The 22,938-nt window shown below is 45.2% G+C and overlaps 1 protein-coding gene and 1 long non-coding RNA gene across 5 annotated transcripts; one reads left to right on the forward strand and one right to left on the reverse strand.

Moving 5' to 3' along the window:
- Positions 1-727: 727 nt before the first annotated feature.
- AP5S1 (adaptor related protein complex 5 subunit sigma 1) lies at positions 728-14,357 on the reverse strand. Of its 3 annotated transcripts, XM_077116641.1 has the most exons (4): positions 13,685-14,008; positions 12,704-12,895; positions 11,217-11,654; positions 728-1,980 (listed from the first exon to the last, which is right to left on the reverse strand). In XM_077116641.1, exons 1-3 carry the CDS (start codon positions 13,810-13,812, stop codon positions 11,228-11,230), a joined length of 747 nt encoding a protein of 248 aa, XP_076972756.1. In that variant the 5' UTR covers positions 13,813-14,008; the 3' UTR covers positions 728-1,980; positions 11,217-11,227. The 3 variants fall into 3 exon arrangements, with proteins under 3 accessions (XP_076972756.1, XP_076972765.1, XP_076972746.1); XM_077116650.1 differs by lacking the exons at positions 728-1,980; positions 13,685-14,008 and adding an exon at positions 14,019-14,357 and having other exon boundaries at positions 10,544-11,654; XM_077116631.1 differs by lacking the exon at positions 728-1,980 and having other exon boundaries at positions 10,544-11,654.
- Positions 13,837-19,799, forward strand: LOC143647039 (uncharacterized). 2 transcript variants are annotated; one of them, XR_013157795.1, is made up of 3 exons: positions 13,837-14,522; positions 15,643-16,496; positions 16,635-19,799. It is a non-coding gene; the product is annotated as an uncharacterized LOC143647039 (long non-coding RNA). The 2 variants fall into 2 exon arrangements; XR_013157794.1 differs by having other exon boundaries at positions 15,643-16,643.
- Positions 19,800-22,938: the final 3,139 nt, after the last annotated feature.

Consider the following 22,938-nt stretch of genomic DNA (forward strand, 5'->3'; position numbering starts at 1 on the left):
AACCTGGGTCTCCTGCATGGTAGGCAAGAACTCTGCCACTAAGCCACTGTGGCCCGCCCAACATGGACTAGTATTGTTTCTTTAGTCTCCTTTAATCTGAAGATGCTCCTCAGTCTTTCACTATCTTGGTATTTTTGAAGAATACAGGCTGGATATTTTATAAGATGTCTCTCAATTTGGGTTTGTCTGAGGCGAGACTAAATTTGTGCCAAGCACTTCTGGCACTTAGAGTGATGTTGTGCCCCCTCAATGCTTCACATCAGGGGGCCTGTGATGCCAATTTGTCCCACTACTGGTATTAGCTTTCATCAGCTAACAGGTAACGTCCTCTAGGTTTCTCCACTATAGATTTACTACTTCTTCATTTTCAATTCATAAGTAATTCCTGGAAAGCTACTTTGAGACCAGGTAAACATCAAGCTCCTCATCAAGCTTTCACCCACTAGTTTGTTTGTTTTCCCCCCTCTCAATCCATTCTTTTTTAATTAAATTTTATCATAGAAGCATATATAATATAATTTGACATTTTAACCATTTTTAACAGTATAACTCTTGGCATTAATTACATTCACAATGCTATGCAATCATCACCTCTATCCATTCCCTAAGCTTTTCCAACACCCCAAACAGAAAGTCTCTACTCATTAAGAAACATTCCAGTTTCCCCTCCCCTCAGTCCCTGCAAACCTCTCATCTACTCTCTGTCTCTACAAGAGGCTGCTTATTCTAAATATTTCATATAAGTGGAATCATACAATACTTATCCTTTTGTATCTGTCTTATTTCACTAAGCATAATGTTTTCAAAGTTCACTCATGTTGTAGCATGCATCAGAACTTTGTTCCTCTTTATGGCTGAATAATATTCCATGGTGTGTATATACCACAGTTTGCTTATCCATTCATCTACTGATGGACATTTGGGTTGCTTACACCTTCTGGCTATTGTGAATAATGCTGCTATGAACACTAGTACACACATTTTCAATACCTGTTCTCAATTATCTTGGGTATATACCTACGTGTGGAACTGCTGAGTCATATGGTAATCCTAAAATGTTTCACTTTTTGAGGAAACGCCAAACTGTTTTCCACAGCAACTGCACCATTTTATATTCTCAGAAGTAATGTACAAGGGTTCTAATTTCTCTGCACCCTCACTGACACTTATTTCCATTTTCTTGATAACAGCCATCCTAGGGGGTGTGAAGTGGAATCTCATTGTGTCACCCACCAGTTTTAACTTCTCAGAACCATTCTCAAGGTTTCCTTGCGTAGATACTGTGTATTCTACTTATGTCTGATCCCAAGTATTTTATATGTTTTTTTATCATGAATGGGATATTTTCTCTCATTGTATTTATGAACTCATTACTCATGTACATAAGAAAACTACTGATTAAAGCCCATCAATTTTGTGACCTACCTTAGGCCCTCTCCATGTCAAGGAAGGCTTCTCTGTGGGCCTCACTTTGCTGTCATCACAATGTGGCAGACAGAACCACATGAGTCAGACTGGTCAAAGGGTTTGTACATCCTTTTATTCCCAACAAGTATCCATTGCAGGTGGTGTCCAGGGCTCTGATTCCATCTCTCAAGGTGGAGTCAATGATGCTGCGAAATGGCTGAGTTACAACTGGGATGCACACAGATGGCATCACTAGAACCACCAGACGCTGTAAGCCCAGGGGATGACTGCAAGGAGAAGGGCAGTTCTGTCCCCTTTTTACTGGCCTTCCACTGAGACAAAAATCATGGCCCTCTGTTCTCCAACCCAATCATAACTCTACCCTCTCTCAGGAAACAGAGGGGCAAGTTCATTCCTATTCATTAACAGTCAGTGTGGAAAAAGCAAGCCACCACTTCTGAACACAAGGGGACTTGTAGTAGAGAGCCTGCAGATGTTACATGATTGCCTTCTTTGCTGGAATGTGCAGCTTATCTTCTGGGAAAGGGGCACACTGTCCTGGCAGTACCACATCTGAGAGATAATAGAGAGACCATTGTTTGTATCTACTTCCCAAGATAAAGAAAACATTACATGGTGATGCTGTAAAGTCCTTGGCCCAAGGGTCTCCTATAAACCACCTATTCATTAATTCACTCAAACAATAAATACTGGGTGCTTTCTATGTGCCAGGTGATGGGTATGATCCAGAAAACAAAAGAGACAATATAAGTCTCCTAGAGGTTCTAATATGATGGGGGGAATGCACAAATAAACACATGTAAAACGGGGGAAAAAAGCTGTTGAAAAATTAGGATAGCTACTTCTTAAGTGGGATATATAATTAAAATGTGGGAAGATACATCTTTCTATGGTCTCCTTCAATATATAGACATACTGGGGAAGGAAGCATTCCCTAATAATTTAATCATTCTCCACGAGAATCTGTAATTTCAAAGTAGAGTTGAAAATGTGCTTTAAGTTGCTGAAGGTGGAACTCCAGAAGTTTTTCCTTCTTCTTTAAGCAAGTACCATTATGTGTCTTAGGGTACCAAAAGGTAGGTCTGGAACCAAGTTGAATAGAAGATTGAGCCTAAACTGCTCAGTATAACAGGAAATGAAATGAGGGTACTGGAGACCAGAGGGAAAAGAAGGGAACAGACTGAAAGTTGATGGAAAGCTGAGGACGTAGGCAGGGACTAGCGGTGAGAAAATCCTCTCAAGGGCAATGGTCAAGGGAGTCAGAAACGGGAGGGTTTAATAATCAATTTTAAGTTTTGTGCTCATCATTATATAACTCTCCTAAACTTTAGTAAATGTCTGCTATACCCAATACCTGACTTACTGGGGGCATCAGGGAAGGAGTGACAGACACAGCAGGGGAGAGAAAAAAACAGCCACATGCCCTGAGACACAAGTGACACCAACAATGTAAGGGAAGCAGAAAACAAGAGTGAATGAGGCCAGGAGACACACAAGTCCCATCTGGATCCCTGAGATACTGGGCAAATACTGGGTTTCCCACTACAAGTAGAATGGGGCTCAAGCAACCTGCATTTGGATAGTTAAGGAACCAACCAACTGTAAGATCTGGAATTGTCCTGATGGCAGGATCTAAGTTACAGGGGTGAGCGTCATAAACTTCATGACTGCAGGCTTTCTCTCACCAGGTGAACCAATTGGGTCCAGGAGGGCCATTACCCCCATCCCTGCTCACTGCAGTTCCTCCTCACTACAAGAAATATCCCTTCAGAAGGGGATTTTTCTTTCCTGGTGCTTTCTGAGACCTGTCATATTAAAAGGATTAGGAAAAAAAAAGATAGCTATGGAAGATAAGCTAAGAGAGCCAACTGGGGCATAACTGGAATCCCTGAAAAGACTAAAAACAGTGAAATATAATAGCTATTTAAAGATGTAATTCAGGAAAATGTTTTTGAAATAAAAAATGACTTGAATCTACATTTGGAAAAAACATACCATGCTTGCACTATGAGATATATTCTAATAATGCTACTGCAATTTAAAGATAATGAACCTTTGGAGTACCCAAGCAAAGAGGTCAAGTACAAAGGCACCAAAACCACTTTTTTTTTTTTGAATATACAAGAAGTCAGGTATATTGTTCTCATGAGGTTATATGGAAATAGGGAATTAAAGAGGAAAAAACTGAAACTGCAGAATTTCTAGAAAACATCATGTCAGAACCTATAGGATATAGCTAAAACAGTGGTCAGAAGAAAATTCATTAACTTAAACACTGACTTCAATAAAAAAGAAATTATGAAAACAAAAGAATTAAGTACTCTTAAATAGAGATAAACCATATGTAAACAGAAGGAGTTAATGAAAATAAAATCTAAAATGAATGCATTAAATAATGATAAAGAAAGAAAAACACACATACACAAGAAACACAAAAATGAAAAAAAACAGAAAAATAAAAAGATTTAAAAAAATGAATGCGTTAACACTTGGCTTTTAATTCTTAGCCACATTGCATGATTGACACTTGGATACTCATTATATATTTCTAAGCACCTTTTTATAGGCCTGAAATGTTTCATGATAATCTTTAGGTTTATTAAATAAAGTATAATAGATCAGACAATGGATTTAAGAATGAAAAAGAAAACAGATGGCATTTACATATTGCTATGAAAAGATCACTAAGATACACCGTTTAATGAAAAAAGCAAGTGCAGAATCTTACTTAGAGAGTAGCGTACTTTTTTGGTAATAAAATGGAGGAGGACAGGGAATAGGATAAGAGCATGTGTTCTTATCTACTAGTATTTGCATAAAGAGAAACTATAAAAATACGTAGGAAATCTAGAAAGCTGTTGTCCATAGGGGTAATGGAGGTGGATGGAGACAAGGTAGGGGTAGGATTCCTCAGTAAAAACTTTTTTCTACCATTTTGATTTCTAAACCATGTGAAATTCATTACCTATTTGGAAAATAAATTTTAATTTTAAAAATAAACACTTTAAAAAGTCAAGGTCCAAGAGAAAGAGATATAAGGTATTCAAAGAGGAAAGGCAGAAGTAAAACTTTCATTATTTGCAGATGACATAATCCTATACTTAGAAAACCCTGAGAAATCTACGACAAAGCTACCTGAGCTAATAAATTCAGCAAAGTGGTGGGATACAAGATTAACGCACACAAACAGTAATGTTTCTGTATACAAGCAACGACTTATCTGAGGAGACGGTTAAAGAAAAAATCCCATTCAAAATAGCCACCAAAAGAGTCAGGTGTCTAGAAATAAGTCTAACCAGGGATGTCAAGGACTTGTACACAGAAAACTAAAAAAAAAATTGTTAAAAGAAATAAAAAATGACCTAAATAGATGGAAAGACAGTCCATGCTCATGGATAGGAAGGTTGGATGCTGTTAAGATGTCAATCCTACCCAAACTGATCTACAAATTCAATGCAATACCAATCAGAATCCCAACAACCTACTATGAAGACTTGAAAAAGCTAGTTGTCAAATTTATTAAGAAGGGAAAGAGACCCCAAATAGCTAAAGATATCCTAAAAAAGAAGAACGAAGTGGGAGGTCTATCACTTCCTGACTTTAGCTTACTATAAAACCACAGTGGTCAAAACAGCATGGCAATGGCACAAGGACAGGAGTATTGACTAATGGAATTGATAGACCACCAAATCTATGGATAATTGATCTTTGATAAGGCCCCGAAATCTACTGAACCGGGACAGAACAGACTTTTCAATAAATGGGTATGGGAGAATTGGATATCAATAGCTAAAAGAATGAAAGGGGACCCCTACCTTATACCCTATACGAAAATTCATTCAAAATGGATTAAAGACCCAAATGTAAGAGCCAGTACCATAACACTTCTAGAAAAAAATGTAGGGAAACATCTTTAAAATCTAGTACAAGGGGGTAGCTTAAACTTTACACCTAAAGCATAGGTAGTGAAAGAAAAAATAGACAAATGGGAACTCCTTAAGATCAAGAGTTTCTGTGCCTCAAAAGACTTTGTCAAAAAGGTGAAAAGGTAGCCAACTCAATGGGAGAAAATATTTGGAAACCACATATCAGATAAAGGTTTGATATCCTGTGTACATAAAGAATGTATAAGCTCAACAAAAAAATGGGCAGAGGATACGAACAGACACTTTTCTGAAGAGCAAATACAAATGGCCGAAGGGCGGCCCATGGTGGCTCAGCAGGCAGTGTTCTCGCCTGCCATGCCAGAGACCTGCGTTTGATTTCTGGTGCCTGCTCATCTAAACAAAAACAAAAACAAAAAAAAAAACACAAATGGTTAAAAAGGACATGAAGACATTCATTTTCATTAGCTATAAGGGAAATGCAAATAAAGATGACAACGAGATACCACCTCAAACCTATAAAAATGGCTTTTATTAAACAAACAGAAAACTCCAAATGTTGGAGAGAATATGTCGAAATTAGAACAGGTATTCACTGTTGGTGGGAATGTATAATGGTGCAGCCACTGTGAAAAACAGTTTGATGACTCTTCAAAAAACTAAATACTGAGTTGCCCTATGACCCAGCAATAGCAATACTTGGCATACACCCAGAAGAGCTGAAAGCAGTGACACAAATAGACATTTGCACACCAATATTCATAGTGGCACTATTCACAATTGCTAAGAGATAGAAACAGTAAGAGTACTCATCAATAGACGAGTGGATAAACAAAATGTGGTATATGCATATGATAGAATATTATGCAGCAGTATGAAAAGGGGTCCTGAAGCATATGACAAAATAGATTAACCTTGAGGACATAATGCTGAATGAAATAAGTTAGACACAAAGGGACAGATACCATATGACTTCACTATTATGACTCTGGTAAAAGTAAACTCACAGGTTACACTGTAGAGTATAGCAGACCTAGAGTTACATAAAAGCTAGAGACAGAGGAAAGGTTATCCAATGGGGCTGAACCTAAATGCAAGGGAATGGATAGAAATGATGGTAATTAATTAGCAGGGTTATAAGTAACCTTACCATATTGAAGATGAATATGTTTGAAAGGGGATGTATAGTGCCATGTATCCCACTAGTTAAATCTACAATTTATAACCTACTTATGAGTTCTCACATGAATTATTTCAAAGGTTTGATAAAAGACAGAGTGTCAATAGTAGGGGGGTATGGGGGAAAACTAAAAATGCATGCTACAGCTAACAGTTAACAGGAAGACATCAACAGTACTCAAGCAATACCAGGGGCAACTAAGTGAGGGTGAGGGACAAGTGATAAGATGCAGTTTTGATTTGCTAGTTGACACTGTTCTCGGTTCTTTGTCATATGGACCAATGAAAATTGTCTAAAATTGAGAGTGCTGCTGACTGTACACCAAATGAGGATACTGTAAGACACAGTTTCTTTATTTTGGATATTATCCATAATGCCCAATAGACTGAGGGAGCCAAAGAGTACGATAACTGAGAAGCAGAACGATGAACTATGATACATTTATATGATGGAATATGGTATGGCTACAAAAAGGATGTTGAGAGGTATGCAACAAACTGAATAAACTTTGGGGACAATGTTTTGTGCAAAGTAAGCCAGAAACAAAAGCAGATATGCTAAGGTCTCTTTCCAAAAATGCTAATAAGAAAATTGGAGCCTAGATTGAAAGCTTTATAGGAGCCACACTCAGTCTTAAGTTGTAAATGTACCTCTAGATTCTGAGACACTGAGCTATATGTGTATTTGCTGGTACTTTCCTGGAACTTTGAATAACTCGGTGAAAACTAAGACCCAGAAATTAAGTTCTACATTCCTGAAAGTTAGCATAACCATATATGATAACAGTTAAAGCAACTAAAGAGAGATCAGGCCTCAGAGTTAAAAGCAAAGCCAATATGGCTAGGTCCAAGGTGAATCAGAATACAGCGTAGAAGATGACACTGTATGCACTCAACACCTTCACCTACCACATGAGAACAAAGGCAGAGAGTATTATTATGTCTAGAACCTAAATTTTCAGTAACACATAATCTAAACCAACCTGTCTGGGGTGCCTTCTCAACCATTAGAGACTCCCAAGAAAACGGGCCAGGCCCTTGATTTTGAGGCTTGCCATTATGAAGCTTTTTTCTGTAGGGGAGAAGCTAAGACTACCCATAACAAAGCATAAGTGTTGCTTCCAGGAAACCTCTTTCGTAGCTCAGATGTGGCCTCTCTCTCTCTCTCTCTAAGCCCAACTCTGTAAGGAAAATCATCGCCCTCCCCACTAAGAGGGACATGACAATCAGGGGTGAAAATCTCCCTGACAACGTGGAACATAACTTCTGGGGATAAATCTGGACCTGGCACTGTGGGATCCATGCTGCCTTCCAAACCATAAGGGAGAAAAGAAACGTAATAAATTAAGGCAACAGTGGCTAAGAGAGACTGAGTTGAGAGGCTGTTCTGGAGGCTGCTCTTATGCAAGTTTCTGTTAGATAGTGCTAATTGCCATGGTTTGCTAAACCCCAATCAAAATCACTCCTGTTGACTCATAAACACTAGGACTCAAACTGAGACTCTATGTACTAGGTTTACTTTCCTGGAACCTATAATTCCTGGAGGGATCCTAGGTCAGATAAATCCTGAAACTCAGAGGGACCACACTCTCTGAGATTATCGACTGATTACATCCCCCTATCCTTTACTGTCAACACCCCTTCTCACATGAAAAAGCATGGGTATTGACTAAAGATCCCTATAACTTAGGAGAGAGATCAGAGAAGCAGGTATAACAGAGAAAATAGGATTTAAAAACGAGTATGACTACTGAATTGCTGTATTAATATTCCTTCTAGCCTCTAGTGTTTTGGAGCAGCCAGAAGGAAAAATCTGAGATGGTGGAATGGTAGCCCATGATAAACCTCTTTGGTTATGTTCTGTAACTACTATTGCTTTTCCTTTCTTTGCTTTGTAGGTATGTTACAATAAAAATGTTAAAATAAAATAAAAAAGAAAGAAAAGTCTAGGTCATATTAATTACTGTAATAAATGTACAGAGCCTTGATTAAGGGGCCACTGACTTTGTCAGCACTACATCTGACAAACAGGATTTATTATTTACATTTACAGTAAAATATGTAAATAATTAAATATATATATATATTTAGTGCCCTGGGGAATACTGGGCAGCAATCTGTAGTGCCATGGGGTTAGAAAACCCACCCTGCTAATGGAGCTGTGATGGGCCGGCACCTACGCAGGGCCCACCAACCTCCAACCGGTGATCCACACATGTCCAAGTCAGCACCTGGTCTGTGACCTGTGACTTCCTTCCCTCCAGGCAAGCTCCTTGTTCTCTGGGCTCCATATACTCCTGCCAACTTCCTGTTGTCCTAGGGGTATTCTTTGATGTGTCCTGGTATCATGGCTAGCTGCTTGGTCTCTAGTTCTCCAGGAGGCCAAAGGATGGGTGGCTTGGCCAGGGTTCCCAGGATGGGGCCAGGACAACTTGGAGAAGGAAGCAAGTTTCCTTCTGAAGTGACCCTAATTCTTACCCTAATCCTGGCTCAACGGCCCCCTTTACTGAGCCTCCTTCCTCACTAAGGTGTCCCCATTCCTCCTCTGGGTTTTGAAAGGACTTTGATCAATTCACTGACATTCAGCCCACACTGCTTTGCAGTCTTCTGTGCCAGACCATCTCTCTTAACCCTATTTTAGGATCCTTGGGGCATCTCTGTACCATGCATAGCATATGGCAAAGTGTCATGACCATAGCAGGCTTTATGGATGTGTGGTATGTGTAAGAAGTTGTGGGGGAAATAGGACTCAAATGTGCTAGGACAAACGTGGAAATGTCTGGAAAGGGTGCTGGGCTAGCTCATGGGTTAAGAACAACCTGCTACTCACTGGGCCTTAAGCACCATAGGAACCCAAGGTCGATGGCCCCAGAGTTCACTGTCTCTCCCATTCCCTGTGCACCAGTTTCCTCAACTTGATGAGAACCGAGGCCACCAGCCATGCCTAACCCCAGCTTCCCTTGGCTTCCATGGGAGCAGGATGTCCTCAAATTCAGTTCAAAAAACAGCCAGAAGGATTCAGATCAGCCAAACGTAGGAACTGAGAGCAGAGGAGCCTGCTCTTATGAGACCCATCAGCCTGGGAAGGGCAACTCCACACAGCAGACTGCAAAAGGCAGGGACAACCCTACCAGTGGTTTGTGGGGCCCTTTCAGTGGTGTAGCTTAGTCACACAACAGACTGAGACCCCCTGAGGTCTCCAAGGCCAGAAGGTAATGGGTGTTACCCAAAGATAGAGAAGGTGGCCTCATCTCAACGAGGACACTGAGGATGGTGGTGGTAGAAGGCAGGCTGGTAACCTTCTTGACTGCAGACTTAGAAGGAAAATGTGGTCTTTGGTGCTGCCTCCTAAGTAGGCAGGCCAATGATGCAAGGCAGGCACAGCATGAGGCCTACACCTGACACCCTGACTACCCAGGAGGAAGCTCATTCTGCCCATGCCAAGAAAGCCATGCCTCACAGCTAACAGATAAGGAAAATTATGTAAATCAAGGCTTTTTTCCTTGATAGAAAATAGAATAATTTTAAATCATGATTAGAAACTGCTGATTAAAGATCCCCGAACAGTTGGTGTTATGTGCCCTACACATATTCCTTGGGTCTTACCGCTATGTAGGCAGCCAAAGGCCACACTGCCTTTGTGTTTTTATGGCAGAAGAGAAGAGCCAGGGAACATACGCACCTAGGGATCAGCCCCTCAACCACCACCTGATGGAACGAAGACCTCCAGCCTTCTTGTGGGATAATCAGAGCTGAATGTTAAACACTGTTCTCAGAGTTGCCCAGAGGGATGAAACCCCCTTCCCACAGTGTTAACCGGCTAATGCACCTATATTGGCCGCTGCCCCTTCCACTTCATAAGGTCACATCCCACTTGCATCCAGTTCCCCCTGCATCACTGAGGTGATGTGGGGAAGAGAGAAGAGACCTCCCCAGACGCTTCTTAGGGGGATCAACAAAGAATTTGCCTCTACCTTAGTCACAAAAGCTCCAGCAACCAGATCACTCACAGGAGCAGACATGCCCAAATCCAAATTCTTAAACACAGAGGATGAAATTGTACAGTCAGAACTTTTAATTCAAAATGGGAAAGATGAAGACATCCTTGAGTCCAGGCCTCTCACATCCACCTGATGGCCACTGTCTCTCACTGCAGACGAGGAAAGCCCAGGATTCCCCGGAAGCTGCTGGGGGAGGGGGGCATGGGAGCAGGACATAAGAAGTTACAAAACCCCCCATTAAACTGCTGATGCATTTCCGAGCTGGTAGGACGTGACACTGAGCAGAACATCACCAACAAAATCTCTATCGATGATGATGCCAAAGTGACCCAAACGCACGGGCACACCTCTCCAATCCTGGGCAGGCCAAAGGAGTCTCAAGGGCTAGTGAATGCTGCAGTGACTCTGAGTCTGTAAAGGAGAAGATGGGCTGAATTCCAGACAGCAACTCCTCCCCACCCTAGCAGTAGTGGCCAAGGGGGGAGTGCTAAGGGATATATGTGGGGCTGACAAAATGAAGCAGTCTAAGTAAGTCATGCAGCAGCTCTGGCACAGTAGTTCATGATTTTGCTACAGCTGAGACAAGACACAGCCCTGTCCTCTGCCGTGGCCCCTTTTCTGCCTCTTGTCCCATCTACTTGTCCTGGCAGCATGTCAGAGGTGGGAGCAGGGCAGATAGTAGGAAAGAGAGCAAACTTCCTCTGGCTGTGTCTACCCCGTTCACCTGTGAGGGGCTCAGCGGGGCCAGGGGGCACTGAGCTCCTTCTCTAGCCCTTGGATGAACTGGTCGTTGAGGAAGAGCAGCTGGCCATGGGGCAGGAAGCGGGTGAGAATGCTCTCGATGCGGTTAGCCCGCAGCAGGAGGTTGGTTCCAGGGGCCAGAAGCCGGAGGTGATCCAGGAGGAGGCGTACCAGCACCCTGAGCGTGCTCTCAGCCAGCAGCAGGTTCTCGTGGGTGTCCAGCACCAGAGCAAAGCCAAGCGACAGCACACCTAGCCACATCACCGTCCGTGACTCCTGGAAAGGGTCCCCTGCCGCCAGGCGAAAGGCCCCATGTGGGGCCTCGTGCAGGGGTACCGGCTCATCTGAAGACTGGGGCAGCAGGTCTGAAGGGGATCGTCCAGATGCTTGCTGCTGCAACCAACACATGGATTCCACCTGCCTGGAGGATGGTGAGTAGGTCAGGCCAGCGTGGTGAGGCCACCATGTGAGACCATGTATTGACTTCTGTCATCTTGATAACTGCTCTGAAGCTGTTAGCTGCTACCATTCCCAAATTTTAGATGAGGAAACTCAAACCAGAGAGCCAAGTGCCCTGCCCAGGACCATGCAGCCAGGAGGCCTGAGCACGGCAGCAATCCAGGCTCCAGGCCCTAAACTACTTCATTCTGTGTTTTCAAAAGAAGGGAGGCTTTGAACACAGCTCCCTGGGCTGAGAAAGGGTCCCAGGGAAGAAGATTCTTCCCCTACCTGCTTCACAGAGGCCTCCTCAACATAAACAAATGTAGTAAGAAGTGGAAGAAAAATCATTTCCCAACATGTTCTGTCCAACCTCCCTACCCTATCCCACCTTACAATCCTCACCAAATAAGAAAGGCCTTTCAATTGCTGTCTAGGCTTCTGAAAGCACCTTCTAATTTGTCATAAGCTGCCTTTCAATTTGGGCCTTGCACAGGCTGGTTTTAAAGACAGCTGCTTGGTTTTCTGTGTTACAGGAAGGTGGAGGAGGCCAAGAATAGGGATTTGGGAGGAAGGTACAGCGTTGCCCACACAATGGTAATCTCCCCACGGGACCCTAAGGCCACCCACCCCGAACTGCAAGTATTTCCCAAACTGTGCTCTGCCCGCGAGGCTGTGAGCATAGAGTCCCCACCTACATTCAAAGCCTAGCTCTGCCACTTTCTAGCTGCATAACCTTAAGCACGTTAAGCTCTTTGAACTCTCTGGGACTCTTTTTACTGATCTGTAAGATGGTGATAATAATTATACCTACCTCAAAAGACTATTACCAGGATTAAATAAGTCAATGTACTTGAAATGCTGTGAACAGGACTTAGCATATAATTACAGGCTCAATAAAGGCTAACCATAATAATCATAATGACAATATAATTATTATCTCTTTAACCCTTTTCCATGTGACATTTATAAGCAACCATGGAAGACCCTTTGGGAAGCCTTCCATGGCCTGGAGCTGGGCTGTACAGTTACCTGGCCACGGCCAAGATCTGCTCCTTGCGGAGAAGCCTGTCCCTCTCAGCACCATGTGGCCGTGGGTCATCCAGCGACTTCTCAGCACCAAAGACGCAGGAGTAGAGCACTCGGCAAAGGCCCGTGTCCTCGGCATGAGGGGTCCGCAAGGTGTGGATGAGGAAGGCGTGAACCATGGGTCCAAAGTCAGTGCTACAGGGAAGCCAGAGACTCAGTGTAATGACACAAATCCCCAACAGGGAGGTGCTCATAGAAAGGGTCTGGCATAGCAGGGTCTGTGAGCATTCCCCCTCACCCACCCAGACATACCTCGGACTCAGGCCTAATGGTGTCTGGTCAACATCACTTCCAGTATCCCTGCTAACAGCTCAGTCTGATGGTGAAGAAACCTCAGACAAGCCCAAACTTAATTCTACAAAATGACTGGCCATGGATCTTCTAAAGTCAGTCACGAGAGTCAAGGAAAGAATGAGGAAATGCTCTGGACTGACCCGGACTAAAGAGACATGACAGCTGAAAGTAATCTGTGTTCTTAGATTGGATCATGGACCGAAAAAGGTTTCAATAAATTATTGAAACAACATTTATTGGACATTATTGGACAACTGAAAAAAATCTGAATGTGAACTAGAGTAGTGATCAGTGTTAAAATTCTGGTTTTTATATAGGCGACTTTTTAAGTTCTTAGAAAAGGCGCATATATTTACAGGTAAAGAGGCATCATCTCTGTAACTACCTCCCAAATGACATGGGTTAAAAACAATAGAGAGAAAAGAGAGAAAGGTAAAGCAAACAGAACAAAGTGTTACCAACAAGGGAAATATTATCAAAGGCTACATGCGAGTTCTTTATAAGAACATTTTTACAGTTTTCTTTAAGTTTGAAATTATTTCAAAATAAAGATTACTAAGTAGAAATAATGATGTTTGCCTCAGTGGCAGTCCCGGGCTGAAAGGCAGCAGAGACACAGTAATCAGATACCTTTGATTAAGGCTAACTCCACCGTCAGTTAAAACTGAACAAGAAAGTTCTCGAAAACTTTGAGAACCCACGCCCAGCAACCCGCACTGACCTCGAATGACCCTCCAGCCGCAGGAAGCACACGTCATCAGATCGCGCCGCGGCTCCCCCCCCCCCCCCCCGCTAACAAAGAAATGGTAGGGTCCAAGACGCCTTACGTCACTGCATCACGCAAGCCCGTGGCACAATGCACTCTGGGGGCTACAGTTCCAGTCAAGCCTAGGCGAGGCACTCTGCCCCGAGTGTACTACCCCTACCCTGTCCCGGGCCGCTGTCCTCGAGGCGTCGTACTTACCCTTGCTTCTGGTAGGAACTTCTAACAACAGTCCGCTCCACCCAACAGCGGCAGCACAATGGCGGCTACGTGGCCCGTCGGCGTCTGCGCTCGCCGGTTGCGGGCGCGCGCACGACTCTGGCGCGTTCGTAGGGGGCGGGGTCGTCTGTCCGGTGCGAAGATTTGGGCGCGGGTCTGGGACTGTTTTCTGGCCTATGGACCCAAAGATCCGTCGGACCAAAGACCGCACTTCCGCGTCCGGTGGGGCGGGGATCACTGTGTATTGGGTACGCGGTCTCCGGGCTCGAAGTCACGGACGGGCCGAGGCCAGGCCACTGACCCTCGCCGTCGCGAGGGGGCGCAACGGCTCGCCGGCGACCCGGCCCCGGACTTTTCCGGGAGAGGCAGGGTCCTCCGGGTGGTCTCCAGCAAGCCAAGTTCGAACTCACTGAGGGGACCCCAGCCTTCAGAGGCTCGTGCAAAGTCGGGTGGGCCCAAGGCCCGGGCCGAACAGCCACGCTTAAGGTGCAAGGCTGTGTTCTCAAACTCGATGCGTGAGAATCACTGGGCGATTGTTTCAATAATTCAGATTCCTGTATTATTCAGCAGTAAGAAGGAATGAAGACCTGACCATGCAGTAGCAGGGATGAACCTTGAGGACGTTACGTTGAGTGAAATAACTCAGACGCAAAAGGACAAATATTCTGATTTCACTAATATGAGCTAATTATGATAAGTAAACTCAGAGTTAAAATCTAGAATATAGAGTACCATCACATAGAATGTGGGTAGACAATGGAAAAGGACATGTCATGTGCGGAAGTTTAAATGTGTTGAATTTAAATGCTTGGAAATTGATAAAGGTGAAGGTAGCACAATGTGTGAGAGTAATTAGCAGCACTGAATGATGATTGAAAGGGGAGGTTTAGAGTAGAGTATGCCACTGGAAGGAAAGCTAGTGGTTGAATCCGGGCTGTGTAATGCAGTTAATGCTGTGGTGGATGATGACTGTGATTAACAGTACAAATATAAAAATGTTCTTTCATGAACCAAAACGTATGGTCACTAGTACAAGGAATTAATAATTGAGTGGGAGAAATGCACCTATTGCAAACTATGGACTGTAGTTAACTGTAATTTAATATTCTTTCATCAACAGTAACAAATATACCACCCCAATGCTAAGATCAGTAATAGCAGATGGATGAGGGGTATGGGATGTCTTAGAGTTTTTTTGTTTGTTTTTAAGTAGTTAAAATGTTCTAAACTTGATTGTGGTGAGAAATGCACACCTATGTGATGATACTGTAAACCATTGATTGTATACTTTGGATGGATTTATAATATATAGATACAGCTCAAGAAAGCTGCTGGAAAAAATACAGATTCCTGGGCCCTGTCCCTGGAAATTGATTCTGGAGGGAAATTTGCATATTTAGGCAGTTTGTGGGGATTCTGGGTTGTTGCTTCTTGCAGTGGATTAAGGCTGGGGCTGGATTTTGAGTAAAATGATGCAACCTCTGGTCTCAGCCCTGTCACCAACTGTGTGTCCCTGGCAGGTCAGTCAACCTCGTTGAGGTGTCACCCAGGGAAGTGCTCGATACTGCTGACCATTGTTTTACTTTCGTGCTGTTACTTCCAACAGACTCCATCCTAGACCCCTCTTCAGGGAAGGCGACTAAAGATACGGTAACCAGGCAGAAAAGGCACGCAGCTAGCACCAGCCTCCAGGGCCCTGCAGTGGGGTGAAGCCCTAGCTTGGAGGCTTAGCCTAGAGGTGTCTGGGCCTCACTGTCTACCCTGGTGCCTCCCCACCCCACCCCACCCCGCCACACACACCCTGCTTTCCCTCATAGCTGTGAACTTCTTGCTCCTCTCCACTTGTGTCCCAATGTGCTGTGTCTCAGAGCCCCCCACCAGGCTATTCCCTCTGCCTAGAATGTCCTTTACTTCCTTTTCTATTTGTCCTTTAAAATGTACTGAGACCAGGGCGGTGCAACGGTGACTCAGTGGCAGAATTCTCATCTGCCATGCCAGAGACCCAGGTTTGATTCCTTAAGCCTGCCCATGCCAAAAAAAGAAGTGAGAGAGCAGAGTCAATTATTTAACTTTAAATGTGTGACTGACTGTACACTTCAGAGTCTATACAAATAAACAAAATGTACTGAGACCAAAACTTTGGGTAAGCCTTCCTGCCTGCCCTGCCTGCCCTGCCTGTGGGCATTCGGCTGCCACCTTTGTACCCATGGTGAGTGTCTGCCTGCGGTGATGAGGTCTCCTGTGGGCTACACCTGGAGTATTGTGCCCATCTTCACTCCCCAGGGCCAGGCATGGGGTGGGACTGGAATCAACCAGGACACACTCCCTGGTGACTAAAGAAATGAATGACAGGGCCTTGCAAGCGATGCCAGGACTCTAGGAATCAAGACCTTCCAAACTAGTGGCTTCTGGGCCTTGGAACCTGGAAGGAGAGACCCCAAGCAGCAGGAGGTGGCCAAGGTATGCAATACACGAAAATATTTATAGGTGGAAGAGTGAGCCCCTGAAATAGGGTAGGGCTTTAGCCACAAGGCTGAGGAGGGATGTTGGCTCAGGAGGATCAGGTCCCTGTCCCAGGTCCTTATCTTTCTCATCCAGGGCTGTTGCTTGCCAGCTGATCACTGTGGAGTGCCGACACAGGGCTCTGGTGACTGGGGCCACAGAGGGTGCCCATCCAGGCCCACCTGGCATCTGGGAACAAAGCATCCAGGTCTCAGTTCACTGCTCAGTTGGTGAGTCAACTCCAAGTCCCAAGCTACTGGAGACCAGCTCTGTGAGAGCTGCGTGGAGAAACTGTAAGAGGCAGGGCTGAGCCGCTACTTGAAGAAAAGTGGAGGAGCCAGAGGGAGATGGTGTCACAGAGGATTCCTTCAGCCTGCTGGGCATCAGGAGGGAAGGGGCCGGTCAGGCAGCAGGGTCCAAGTCTTACCTGAAGGTGCCTGAAGGTCTTTCTGGATGTGCTCTCAGAGATCCCTCTTTGGCCACCGGCCTCTCCTGGGTCTGGCTCACATCTTGAGAGGCTGTGTGTGCTAGGTACCACTTGAATGTCTACCCAGGTCAGCCCTGTAGCACCGAACTCATGCCGATCTCATGTGCCCTGTGATCTTGGGATTTCATCCCTGGTATATATCTGAGGAAAATAAGGGCTCACGTCCACCGAAAGACCTGTCTAGAGTATTCATCATTTTATTCTTAAGTGCCCCAAACTGAAACTACCCATAGACCCATCAGCAATGAAATGGATAAGTAAATGATGGTAGTGGAACACTATACGGCAATGGAAAAAAAAAAGCCAGAAACAAAAGTGTATATACCATGTGATTTCATTAACAGAAAAGGTAGAAAAATCAGGCAAACTGATCTGCACTGTTACAAGTTAGAATGGTGCTGCCCGTGGAGGGCTATGACTGGAGGGACACGGGGAGCCACAGGGGGCAGGCACATTTGGGGATTTGATCTGGGTGGTGTTTACATGCATGTATTCACTTTGCAAAAAAGAACCTAGCTGTGGACACTTTTCTGAACATGTATCTCAACAAAAACTTTAAATCATAGAAATAGAAACCCAGCCGGCTCAGGGAGGCAGGCAGTGCTGTCCATCTCCCTCATATAGTCCTTGTTTTGATGTGATTCTTTCATGTCCACCCATGGACTAACCTTCCACTAAGCTGTCAACTGTTTATTTTGAAGCCTGGCTTTAAACTGTGAGCTAAGAATGTGAGAGACTCCTCCCCTGGATCCAGAAGGATACAAGGCTTAAATTAGGTATGTTGAGATTTTTAACACGAGAAGAAATTCTGTGTGCAGATTCTCAATTGACAGATGACTAAACAGGTTCAGAGATGTTCTCTAGTGTGACCAGGTCACACAGCACAGTGCTGGATAGAAGGTTCTTGGAAGGCCCCAAGAGCCTCTGTGCCTTGAGCATTAGCTGTACTGCCCCTAGCAGCAAGTGTGGAGATAAGAGAGGCTGGGAGAGGACTCTGGAAAGGGAAAGGACTTGAACAGGATTACAAAGGATGGAGATGGCTTGAAAGAAAGGGAGAACATGCCTCTCATTCTGCTGGGCCTATCTTCCGGGTGCTTAGAGTTTCCAGCAGGTTCTGCACAAATAGGTGCAGTAGCCAAAGCAAGAAGATGTGGAGAGAAAAGACCAACAGATTGAAGAGTGAGAAGGACCCTGGAGGAGTGATCTAGGAAGGCTGCATGGAGGAGGAGGAGGCATCTAAATGGGATTTTTGGAGAGGTATGAGTTCAGCAGTTACACCTGGCAGGATAGGCATTCTGAATATGGGGACCAGATTAGGGCAAACTCAGGATGGGCAGGAGCCAGCCTTCCTGGACTCGGGGTCTTATGCTCTCCTTATTTCAAAGGGAGCCAAAGTCCTGTCAAAAATACCTCTGCAGCTTCCCTAGCAAGTGGGGCACTGCTTGAGCCATGTATTGCACAGGAAGCGGGAGTCACCTGTGTGGGGCTTCAGGAAAATGATCATTTTCCAGTTAAGGGAAGCAGACTCAGGTACCATTCCCTGACTTTGCCCCCCACCTTGTGCCCCTGGGGTCAATTGCCACATGCTGAGGACAGCCAGGCAGGAAGGAGCCTGGTTCCCAGAGATGCCAAAGAAGCACACGCCACCGCTGCAGCGGCCAACCCAAAGCTTCTGGGGAATGCGCACATTAATGTGGTTTATCCGCTGTATGGGGTTTCTGTTATATGCACCCTGATGCATCCCACAGTAGGGAGCACATGAGGTGGGCCCAGTGAGGCAGTTCTGGGAAAGCCCGGTAGGGCCTGGTATGTGGTGGGGGCTCAAATCAATAAGTGTTGACAGCCGTTAGTCCAGTGTCAGGAGAGGGAAGAGTGTAGCCAGGCCTGGGACGGTGCTGGAAGGGCTGAGGGACCTTCTGGGTCAGGTGGCAGCTTGGAGGCCGGGCCTCCTGTCGCTTCCTGGGGTCACAAGCCCTGCTCTGAGGATCAAGCAGGCTGATGTACTTGGGGCACCATGTGCATGTGTGCACGTGTGTGAAGCTTTGATAGCAGAGCCTGGGCGGGGCAAGAGTCAGGCAGTGTGGCCGTGGGGTTACAGGATATGGGCAGAGTGTGTGTGTGTCAGAGACAGAAATGGAGTGAAGGAAGAAATAAAGTGTGACCAAAAGCCTAAGGAGCTTGGAGGAAGCTGGTGGCTGGGTCTGTGGTCAGGCCCATCTCATAGATGGGGTTTGGATCTACTCTGTCCTGGTCCTTTCCCCTCTCCTCCCCTTCCTCAGGCTGTGGGCAGAGATACCCAGCACCCACTCTCCAGCCTTGCTCTTCTCATGGTATTCTGAGTTTGAGGGTGTTACCTGCAAACTCTCCCTCCCCCACCCATCAGTTCCTCCCCACGCCCCTCCCCATACTCTGCTGCTCTCTTGCTCACAGCAGGCTGAGCCCCGCCCCCCAGAAGCCTTCTCATTCTCCCTGCAGCCCATGGTGCCCACCACCAAGATGTGCCCGCTGTGACTGATGGGGACTCAGTTTGGAAAGCGAGTTCCCATTCCCCCATTTGCCCAAGCCACACCTGGGTCCGGAATTGCTCATGGACAGCCGGGCTGGGAAGCAACTCGGCAGTCCTCCTTCCTCTCTCACCAGCTGGCTCTCTGGATTCAACCGACACACCTCCAGGCTCACCCCCCTTGGCTGTTTTTTCTGTGTGTGTGGGCAGGCACTGGGAATCAAACCCAGGTCTCCAGCATGGTAGGCGAGAACTCTGCCCACTGAGCCACCGTAGCCCGCCCTGTTTTTTTTTTTTTAATTGTGAAAAATAACGTATATACAAAAACACAATAAATATCAAAGCACACCATAACAATTAGTTGTAGAACAGATTTCAGAGTTTGATTTGGGTTACAGTTCCACAGTTTTAGGTTTATCCTTCTGGCTGCTCCAAGATACTGGTGACTGAAATAAATATCAATATAATGCTTCCACAGCCATACTCATTTGTTAAATCCTATCTGCTTTGTTATACCTCCACCTTCTCCTCTGATCTTTCTCCCAATCTTTAAGGGTATTTGGGTTATGCCCATTCTAACTTTTTCATGTTGGAAGGGGCTGTTGATAATAAGGGATAGGGGGATTGAACTAGCTGATGTTCTAGAGAGACTGGACGCTCTGGCCTAGGAACCCATCTGGAGGCTGGAGTCCTCTGGAAAGTAATCAGGGTGCATGGAACCCTTGTTCAATCTCAGATAAAGCCTTAAGGTGTTCTTTAGAGTTGGCAGGAACAGCTTTGATTGGGGGTTGGCCAACCATGATAAATAGCAATAGCTAACTGAAGTTTGCATAAGAGTAGCCTCCAGAGTAGCCTCTCAACTCTGAACTCTCTCAGCCACTGATACCTTATTTCTTACAATTCTTTCCCTCTTTTCGTCAGGAAGGCATGTTGATCCCACAGTGCTAGAGCCAGGCTCATCCCTGGGAGTCATCTCCCACACTGCCAGGGAGACTTTCATCCCTGGATGTCATGTCCCATGCAGGAAGGATGGCAATGATTTCACTTGCAAAGTTGGGCTTAGAGAGAGCGAGGTCACCTCTGAGCAACAACAGAGGTCCTTGGGAAGTAGCTCTTAGGCATAACTATAGGTAGGCTAACCTCCTTCACTACATAAAGAAGCATCACAAGAGCAAGCCTCAAGATCAAGGGCTTGGCCTACTGACTTGGGAGTCCCTAATGGTTGAGACTGTATCAGGGGGTTCCCTATAGTAAAGTTTAATAGTTCCGTGTTTTCCCCATCGGCTTTTGACAACAGAACACCCTTGTTGATGATCTTTACAGAACCAGAGGCCTCAGGCCAGATCAGTCCGGCCACCACCCATTTAGGTGGAAGTGATCAGCCCCAGGCAGTGAATTTCTTGAACCACTCCCTGATCAATATATTTAATCATTTCTCAAAGTAAATGACAAGTAAAAGACAAGGAGGAGAGGATTTACATTTTCTGAGTATCAGGGCAAGTTAAAACTGGATGGATTATAGGTGCTCTGGAATAGAGGGGACCAAAGTCAGACAAGTTTTGTCCCTCCCACCCACCCCACACCCTGCCTCCCTGGACCATCTTAAGGATGACATTTCCCTGTGCCAGGACCTACCACAGATGCCCCAGTGGCTCTTCCATCCTCTGTCTCCACCAGACCCCCATCCACACTTCCTAACTGCCACACGGCCTGGTTCAGTGAGGCCCGCGCCTGCACATGCACTGCCGGACGGCTCCACGTAACTCATCTTGCAGGCACTTGTCCACGGGCAGAGGGAGGAGACATCCTCAGGTTGCCCTCCACATTTTTTTTGAAAAATTTTACTGTGCAACACATATAACAAAAAGTTTCCAACTTTAAGTTTTTAAGTGGCATTAGATCCACTCACAATGCTGTGCTGCCATCATCACCATCCACTACCAAAACTTTTGGCCACCCAGAACAGATACTCTGTACCCCTTAAATAATCACACACCATTCCCTCCATCTTTGGCCCCTGGTAACCTCTAATCTACTTTCTGTCTCTATGAATTTGCCTCTTCTAGATATTGCATGTAACTGAAATCATATGATATTTGTCCTTTTGTATCTAATTTATTTCACTTAGCATCATATTATCAGGATTCATCCATGTTGTAATGTGTATCAGAACTTCATTCCTTTTTTTTTTTTTTTGCATGGGCAGGCACCGGGAATTGAACCCAGGTCTCCGGCATGTCAGGTTCTCTAGGGAGAACCCAGGTCTCTGGCATGGCAGGCAAGAACTCTGCCTGCTGAGCCACCATGGCCCGCCCACTTCATTCCTTTTTATGACTGACTAATACCCAATTTTATGTATGTACCACATTTTGTTTATCTCTTCATCTGTTGATGGACAAGTGGGTTACTTCCACCTTTTGGCAATTGTGAATAATGCTGCTGCTTGAACATTTGCCTACAAGTATCTATTTGAGTCCCAGTTTTCAATTATTTTTGTGTGTAATTGCCAGGTCATATGGTAGTTCTAAATTTAACTTTTGAGGAACCACCAAACTGTTTCCCATACAGGCTACACCACTCTACATTCCCATGGCAATGTGTGAGGGTTCTAATTTCTCTACATGTTCAGCAACTCTTGTTATTTTCAGTTTTTTAAATAGTAACTATCCTAGTGGGTGTGAAGTGGTACCTCATTATGGTTTTGATTTGCATTTCCCTAGGGACAACGCTGTTGAGCATGTTTTCATCTGCTTATTGACTATTTGGAGAAATGACTATTCAAATCCTCTGCCCACTTTTTAATTGGGTTGTTTATCTTTTTGTTGTTGAGTTGTAGGAGTTCTCTCCCTTCCTTTTAAGTAAATATTTTGAGGCTTATCCAGTTTACCTCTCTGACTTCTCTTTAACCCCTACCCTGACCCTAAATAATAACAGGCACAGGGAACTCTTGTATGGCACCGTGTCTTGAGTGCTTAAATATACCAACCCATTTGAGCCGATCCGCAACTCTTTGAAGCAGGGGCTTTATTATTCCCATTTTACAGGTGAGGAAATGGAGGCACAGAGAGGTGAATAACTTGCCTGATGTCACACCCGTACTAGAATTCTGACAGAAGTGCACATGTGGGTAGAGTTCAACCTGGCCCTTCTGGTCCCCTTGTGTTTCCCTTTTTCCTACCTGTCCATGACTGCCACAGAGGCTGGCCCAGCCTGGCCTCCCCAGCCCCCAGCCCTGGCAAGTCAGAAACCTCCTTGCCACCCCCCACACCCCCTCCCCCCTGCTGACTCACTATAGCCAACCCTAGGAGCTGGCTCCCTGTCCCTGCTTAGATGATCTCCTTCTCTACTACTCCTGACCCCAACCCAGGATGCCCCTCCCCCAGGCCCTCCCCTCAGTGAACCCCAGGCCC

The sequence above is a fragment of the Tamandua tetradactyla genome, chromosome 1, assembly GCF_023851605.1.
Source record: "Tamandua tetradactyla isolate mTamTet1 chromosome 1, mTamTet1.pri, whole genome shotgun sequence".
Lineage (NCBI taxonomy): Eukaryota > Metazoa > Chordata > Mammalia > Pilosa > Myrmecophagidae > Tamandua > Tamandua tetradactyla.